Here is an 8,524-nt window from a genome sequence, read left to right as displayed (position 1 = left end):
TGGTCAGTCCAACTAAAATCTGAAATCTCAGTCAGCTCATATACAGCAACCGATCGCCTGTGTTGCAGATTTTTTCTATTCTTATTAAAATAATGTTTACTGCTGGAAAAACACATTTTATCACAACACACTTCTTTACATCGGTCGATGTTTACACTGTTTAGCGTGATTAGCCTCCTCTGTTAGACATCAACACCATTCAATGTTATGTGTTAAAAGCAGTAGCTAAAACACAAAAAGGTAAAGGTGTTACGGTGGGGTTTGGTCTCAAGTGCAGTCAGAACTTGTTTTATTATGATGACATGAAACTACCTCTTATGGTGTGTGCTTAGTGACTGTTGGGCTTGAACTACCAACCCTGGTAATGGGAGCCCAGTGTATTTCCACTGTGCCACCACAACTGTGAGGGGTGGCAGTATAAACACTGATCATAAGCAACACAGAAAACGGCGGGAAAACAAACAAAGGAAACCCAGGAGTGATGTTAACTCAAACTAAAGACAGCAACTCAAACGCTTTTTCAAACGCCGGACAGTGTACGCCGGGGCACCCCCCACCATGCGCGGGGGAGAGGGCCGGGCCTGAGGCGCAGGGGCCCCACATACAAATGGACGCAGGCGGGACACATGGAAGGTGGGATGTACCTTCATATGTGTGGGCAGTTGCAACCGGAAGGAGACCGGGTTCACACGCCGAAGTATCTTGAAGGGCCCCACGTACCTAGGGGACAGTTTGTGCGAGACACCTCACAGCAGGAGGTCTCGGGTAGACAGCCACACTCTTTGCTCCAACTCCACCAGCTTTCCTACTTTGCTGGCCGGGCCCCCTGCTGGCGGCTGGCGGTAGATGATGCCTCCTCACAAAAGGAAGTTGAATATTAAGTCACTTCCTTTAAGCTAGTTCTCTCTGGGACTCCCGGACACTGACAGATGGCTGGCATTACCAGCAAATAAACCTGCAACCTCCTGATAACAAAGCAAACACTTCAAATATAATAATAATAAAACATAACAAAAAATGTGAAGTAAGAGAGTCTTTTTAACATGTTACTGTATGTAAATGTAGAAGAGTGTGTTTAGTATTCAGTCGTCACTGTGTTTAAAATGCATACGGTCCATGACTGTGATGACCAAGACACAGAGCTAAGAGCCAGCTTGAGAAACTGAATAAATGTGATGTGAATAGAATTAGAAAAATAAGAGGCAACCGAGGCAATTGGCTGTTGTAGTTATTATAATAAACACTACAAAAATACAATGAAATTTATTTAGATTTAGATTTGCATTTAGATTTCATCCCATCATCAAATTGTGATCCATAATTACAGTAAATGACAGGAAATGACTGAGGTGAGTCATTGAGGAACTGAGTCAAAAGTCACACAGGCTGTTAAGAGGTTTCTTTGTTGTGCAGTAAGACCAACAAAACACACATAAACACATTTTACAGCCAGTATAAATACAAAAATATAAAAACAGTTATGATTATTTACTAAAACTGTTGAACAGTTATGTTCAATGAACTGTATAAAAGCATCAGCTCTGGGAATGTGCTCCTGCTGAAGAGCTCTTAGTCTAAAACTCCTTTCAGAGCAAGGAAGCTCTAAAAGAGAGACTGCTGGGTTAGAACAATCACTACTGATGTTCAAGGGCCTGAAATCTTCTCCATCTTTATCACTGTGTCTAATGGATTCTTCTCACAGCAGGTCCGACTGCTGTTCCATGTTGTCATAGAGGACTAAAAAATCTAAACTCTGACCGTTTCACACGGCTCAGAAATGTTTTTTTCCCACTCGGTTTGCAGATCGCTTTCATTAAACCAATCATCATGAGAGACACAGATTCAGCAAATACGTCTGAGCTGATCTGGGATTAGAGGTAAATTGTTTATTTGATTTTTCACTGTTTCTTTAAAGATTGTTGTCTATTTGAGGGTAAAAGAGACAGATTATTTCTCTAGTTTTCTGACAGCTAAGGCAGTCTTCAAATACGAATTCGGCAGTCTTCCAGTGCATTCTCAGCACTGTCTCATATACAGTTAAAGCCCTGCTGATCTTGCCCAGCATCCCACTGATTGAACACATGGAAAGCTCTTCAGCAAGCCTGTGAGAGGTCAATGAACTGTAGACACCACATCACATCTCCGGGACTGCTGGAGTGGACAGTCTACTGATGGACTATGATTAAACTTAGAAGTTGTGTGCTTGGTAAGCTTACTATTCCTCTGAATCACTGGACTATCCTGATACTTCGACTTTCTGGTGTTTTGCAGAACTACCTATATTATGAACAAGAAATGTTGGTTTATTGCCAGAAGGATTAAGGAAGGATTATTCCCTTCCTTCCCCAAAAAGCTGCAGCAGGAAGGTAAAGAGGTAGATGATGTCCAGGTACAGACTCAGAGTAGCAAAGATGTACTCCTCAGGGCTTATAGTGTACAGCCTGTTCCCCATCAGCAGCTGAGTATCGAAGGCCAGGAACTGGGGTGAGAGAAGAGCAGAGAAATGAAACATGCCCAAGTGTGGCTCCTCAGGTTCTACTCTATCAGGTCTTTATCGCTGACGATCATTTTGATATGTTTCCTTGTGTGCTATAAACTGATAATCAGCTCAAATAAACACAGTTTCATATCAGTGCCTGGTCCCTCAGGAAATGTGACTTGACTGTAGAATCCATTCAAATATATATTTATGTTTGAGTAACCAAATACAGTGTATTTTTTTAATTCTGTATTTGTAGTTTGAGTGACGATACTACTACTATGTATTTTAAGTCAGTCAGCCACAAATCAGTTTGTTCCACGTTTACAATGATTTTAGAGAACTGAAAATCTGACACTTACAGTAGAAGCAAAAGAGCAGCGGCTGTACAGGTATATCATAACTACAACTGTTCCAACCAGACAGACTGAAAGGGACCAAAGCTGTGCTAATCAACTTCAATAAGGTATTTCTATAAATTAAGGTGCCAAAAAGAGCTACCTGTAGTTCCCAGAGTAATGTTTCAGGACCGTTTCTGAGCTGATTATATCTGTATTATATCCTGCTTTACAGAGTTAGGGTGACAAATGCTGACAAATGCTGACTATTTAACACTTTAATCTCTTCTAGAAAGATCCACAGTCCTTACCATAGTAAAGACGATTGCTCCCACAATCCCATAGATTGCGTGTAACCAGGGCACCTGTGCAACAGAGTAAGATTACCAAAAACAACTGAGAATATCTAATACTGTAAACTGTGTTTTATCATTCAGAAGAGACTCGCTGGCCCTAAACTCTAACCCTAGTCTTACAATCAGGGATCTAAGTATGTTTACTTATGTGGATAGACAGGTACTGATTTACACATTGTGGCCTAGTTTTATTTTTAGACACTTACGTATCCAAATGGGACTACAAATCCCATCACCAGCGCACAGCAGAGCATGACCATGCAGAGCATGAATAGAATGCCCTGGAAAGAGGTAACATCAACCTGGAGAGTCAGAAAGAACAGGACTAGGGTGAATACAGGAAAGGGTCAATTAAGACTAGGTAAAGGTAAAGGGCTAGATTCCCACACTGTGAGCAGACGGTGTGTACCGTCAGCCACCAGCAGGGGGCCCAGCCAGCAAAGTATGAAACCTTGTGGAGTTGGAGCAAAAAATTCCTAGCCCAAGAATCCTCAGCGGTAATCAACGCTGACCAGACCCACCTGTGTGGCAGGTTATAAATACACCCAGCCAAACACACTTCCCCGTCGCACCTTTGTAGAGGGGTGAACGGTAACAGTGGGTTTAGGTTGTGAACAGTGAAGAAAAGCTGCAGTTAAAAGAAAAGCGTTTGTTGTAAGCAGTGTCTGGATGAAATGAGTGGTTTTCTTTTGTTTAGTAAACATCACTTCCTTTGTTTGTTTTCCTGCCCTTTTTCTATATTGCTAATAAACAGTGTTTATACTGCCACCTCTCAGCTGTGGTGGTGCAGTGGAAGTACACTGTTGGGAGTTCAAGCCCAACAGTCACAATCTCACCAAGCACACACCATAAAAGGAATAGTTTCATTTAATAATAATAAAGCAAAAAGTTTAACTGCACTTGAGTCCAAACCCCACACCACACTGTAACACACACAGTGACATTTTTACATTAAAGCTTTACATCAGACCTGCATTAAGTGCAGGTCTGAACGTATGAATTTCTTTTTTGAGTATTTATTCAGCACTCTGTAAGCAGCGTTCACTCACCCGACTCTGGAAGCTGAAGATTGTGATGGAAAGACACACTGCAGCAGTGATTCCCAGACACAGCACCACTGACCTGGAGTTGTAGAAGCTGTGGTTCAAGAAAAAGTAACATTGATTTAATTTCATTTAAAATATGTAAATGTAATAGTATTGGTTTTACACACACTGAGCTGAAATATCACAGCTTTTTAGAGCAACTCTGGAAACCTTTGGCTCCGCCTTCTGGGAAATCAGTATTCCAGAACTGATGCCTGTGGAATACTATGAGGTAGTGGAGTTTGAATCCAATGTTTTGATCATTGTATTAATATTAATTGTTATTATGATGGTGATAATAATAATAATAATAATAATAATAATAAAATGAAGACAAAAACCTGCTGTGCTGATGAAGTTCTTTACCTGGAAACAAAGCCCAACATGCAGGCCATGCTCAGTGTCTGTGATAGAAAATTAAGAGGACAATTAAAAACAAAAACAAAAACATCATTAAAACATGCAGTAAAATGATCATCTAGATTTAACAGTGACTCACAAAGACTGTTAGCAGAATCAGATTCCATGGAAACTGCCTCCTGTAATTTTGGCAGATGGACAATAATCATGTGAATTACTTAAAAATGAATAAAACACAGCGGTAATAAAAGCATGACAATAAAACATTACCTTAATTCTCCGCAGCACGACAATGCCAAATACGTTCCAAGAAACAGAAAACTGCAAAAACAAAGAAAAAAAAATTGAAAAAAGGCAGTTAATGTTTCCTGGCCACTTTATCAGAAACCCCTCTCCAGTAGCTCCACCTTTGCTGGTGTTCAGTTAGCCTTTGTGTTAAATCATCAGATACACAACTGTGCCTGTTACACTTGTACCAGCACCACACACAAACACACTAGCATGAACACCACCATCTCACAGTGTTACTGCTGCACTGAGAATATAAAAACTTGTACTTTCTCAGACATCATTTTTAGGCATGCTGTGTTTCTGAAATGGAGACATAAAAAAAATCAATGTACAGCCCTGAAATCACTGCAGTCTGATGAAAAGGGACAAAGCTTGCTTTGACAGGATATCTGAAAAGTCAAATTTGCCATATTCAAAGTAGAGTAGAGTGAACTGTTACACTTCATTATTGCTGTTATCTTTCTGCAACAACAAAGCGCTTCATCACGACTCTAAAGCATGCTTAGAACCAGGCAAAACTATAATTGACAGAATTTATGTACGTTATGTTCAGACTTCTCGAATAACATTCTGCTTTATAACATCTGCATGGTTTGCTGATTAGCTCACAGAGGCAAGCCAAGCCACAGCAGAGCGATCTGTACAGAGGCGCTTCTGATAAAACTGCAGCTCTGAAGTGATTCTGTACTCACAACTCTGTAAATAGGGGATGTAAAAGAAAAGTGGATCTCACAAAAAAGAGTAGGTAATGTGTTTCCATTAAAGTGGACAGTGAGTGTGTTTAATGAATGTGGTGTGATCTTGCTTACTTGGACAGTGAATACAGTCCAGGATGAGTTTGAACGTAGAACCTTACTGGTGCCCTAAGAAATAGGAATGACACGCTTTACCACTAATGTACACTACATACATACATACATACATACATACTCATTAACTAATTAATGACGCACCAAGCAGGATTTGTTGAAATGGAATTGGAAATTTCTATGTGTGATTTAACATTTTTCCCTACTCCTGCATGCAGAATTCTTTCAGCTGAGTGATTTTTGTCTTTAGTTTAAAGACAGATGAGAGTAAATATTTAGAGGACAGTGGAATTGCTGATTTCTAAGTGTTTAAACAAGACTAGGGTTAGTCAAGTGAAGATTAAATGCCCAGATGTTAAAATATATTAAAAAAGACAAAAGGTTTTCATGATGTCCTAACTTGTTCACATGACTGTATATACATACACACCACTCTCCCCCCCCCTCCCCCCCACACACACATGTGTCTATGAAAGCAGTGATAGTATCTCAGTGAACATATTTTGCTCAGACTGAGGGAGTAAGACCTACAAAAACATGAAAACAGCCACAATGGTAATGGTCACGAGCATCTGCAGCATCAAAATGGAATAAACCTGGAACACACAGAGATCAGAACCAGTTTACAAAAAAGTTCAGAAGAAATTTTGAAGTCTTCCTCTTTTATTCAAATCATTACCTTACGGATAAAAACACGCCGGATGTTTTTGTCTTCCCAGAAAATCAAGCCATCGGTACAGCAGTAGCTTGGGCATCCTGTACAACAGACCATAATGCTTTAAAAATTAGTCTGTGTTACGGTTTGTTGAGTTTGGAGGCGGAGGCAGGCGTAATTGCAGATATTTATTAAACAAAACCAAAACAGATCAAAAACAAGGAAAACTAAACAAAGCAAACAGACTTCAAAAGGAACACAGACTGGGAAAATAATCTAAATACCAAAACAAACAAACAAACTAAACAAACTGACAGGACAAACAGATTATATAATAACCAGTAATATAATAACCAAAATAACCAGTAGTAAGACCATTAAAGATTGAATGACTGGACACTGGGCAAAACTGAAGGCTGGACTCTAGACTGGACTGGGGACTGGACACAAGACTTAACAAGAGGCTGAGAAGGAGGCAGAAAAGGGGGCTGGACAGAAGGCTGTACACAAGACTAGACATGAGGCCGAACATTGGACAAGAACAGGGACTGGACAGGAGACATGACCTGGAGACTGGACAGAACTGGACAGAGGAACCAGAACCAAGACGGGGACAGGAACAAACACAGGGACAGGGACAGGGACGGAACCAAAACAGAGACAGGCACAGTACCTCGAGAGCACAAAACAGGTTACACAAAACAGAGGGCAGACATAGGGTAGACATGACAGTCTAATATTTTACACTACCGGCTCATATGTGAATGAGGAAATAAAATGAGAGACTCTTCAATAAATTAAAAAGAAAAATGAAATTAGAAATGATGACTGAACTTTTACCTGCATTTGCCTCCTCGTAACTGGGAGGCAGGTTTCCAGCCACAGTGCTGACTGTTGGGGCTACCTGTCATCACACATGCATGTTAGGATTACAAATATTACAAATATTCTTATTCTTCACAGAGTAATTTAAATGTATATAATACATTTTTGGAAACTAAAAATTAGAATAACTTACATCTTTATACCAGGTTTTGTTTAAAGGTTCTCTGATGGATTTTTCAACCCCCTATTCCCACTTAGAGTATATTTACACATATAATAAAATATATATATTTTTTATTATTATTATTTAACAATAATAGAAATAGAATGTTGCTAAGGCTGTTATTGTTGCTACTCAAATGTTGAAGTCCTTTATCAAGATAAAGTTGTTACTGTCTCGATGGGTGTTTAACTTGTCAGTGTCTCATTGTTACCTCGCTCAGTTAATGTTGTTTACCTGCTCAAGGTCTAGTCGTTACCTTGCTCGGTTTATGTCCTACAGTTTATTGTAGTTAGAGTCTGGTCATTACTTTGTTTGGTTAATGTTCTTGGGTTTGTTGGGAGAACATTTAGAGATGTCTTTGTATCCTGTCTTGCTTTGGCTCCACGTATCTTTTTAAATAAATTACCTGCAAGTACGTCCGCTCCTGCCTCAGCAAGCCGCTTGGCAGCTTTATTGTTATTAACTAAGAGAAATCTAAATGTAGTAAATGTGATGTTATTCTAAACATTGCAGAAGCAGTGCTGAATCTACAAATAGCTGTAATAATCTTCTTATGAAAATCCTCCAAATGTTCAGAACCACAATGCTCCAGTCTTCACTAGAGAACCAACGATTGGAGCAGAAATGAATGTATCTGATTCATACCTTTTTCTGTGTCATGTTAGTGAAGTTGGTTTTGGGTGCTGGTCCTCGCGGTTCTCTGTCCAATTTTCCTCCAGAACTGTCTATTAGTCTGATGTTTCAAGTCTGCTTGGTTTGTTGTGTGCTGTGCTCTCAGTCTGCTCACACTGCCAGATTAGCCTAGATCTTTATTCCCTTCAACCCACCCCCCACAGGTTAATCTCATTGTCGGGAGCATATTGTAGAAGCACCCTTTCATCCGATACAGACATACTAATCAGAGGACATACAAATAACCAAATTCATAATTTCTACTCATTTGCTACATTTTATCTCCCAATATGTTACATATAGAAAAATACACAAATTGGTCAGGAAAAAAAAAAGTGCATTAAAATAAAATCCAAAATTGTAATGTTTATAAAAAATTGTATAATTATTTTATTGGTTCTGTGTAACCCTAGTTTTAAGTCAACCTTAAT

At 39.5% G+C, this 8,524-nt stretch overlaps 1 protein-coding gene across 1 annotated transcript; it reads right to left on the bottom strand.

Annotated features, from left to right (window-relative positions):
- Nucleotides 1–2,329: 2,329 nt before the first annotated feature.
- On the bottom strand, nt 2,330–8,081 carry faim2b (Fas apoptotic inhibitory molecule 2b). The gene is made up of 12 exons (XM_072666386.1): nt 8,067–8,081; nt 7,214–7,277; nt 6,398–6,474; nt 6,250–6,314; nt 5,719–5,772; nt 4,889–4,939; nt 4,758–4,797; nt 4,625–4,662; nt 4,223–4,310; nt 3,380–3,475; nt 3,129–3,182; nt 2,330–2,479 (listed from the first exon to the last, which is right to left on the bottom strand). The coding sequence occupies exons 1-12, from the start codon at nt 8,079–8,081 to the stop codon at nt 2,330–2,332; spliced, it is 792 nt and encodes a 263-aa protein (XP_072522487.1).
- Between the last annotated feature and the right edge of the window lie 443 nt (nt 8,082–8,524).

The sequence above is a fragment of the Salminus brasiliensis genome, chromosome 21, assembly GCF_030463535.1.
Source record: "Salminus brasiliensis chromosome 21, fSalBra1.hap2, whole genome shotgun sequence".
Lineage (NCBI taxonomy): Eukaryota > Metazoa > Chordata > Actinopteri > Characiformes > Bryconidae > Salminus > Salminus brasiliensis.
Note: the sequence above shows the minus strand (reverse complement) of the source record. Positions and strands in the feature narration are given on the sequence as shown.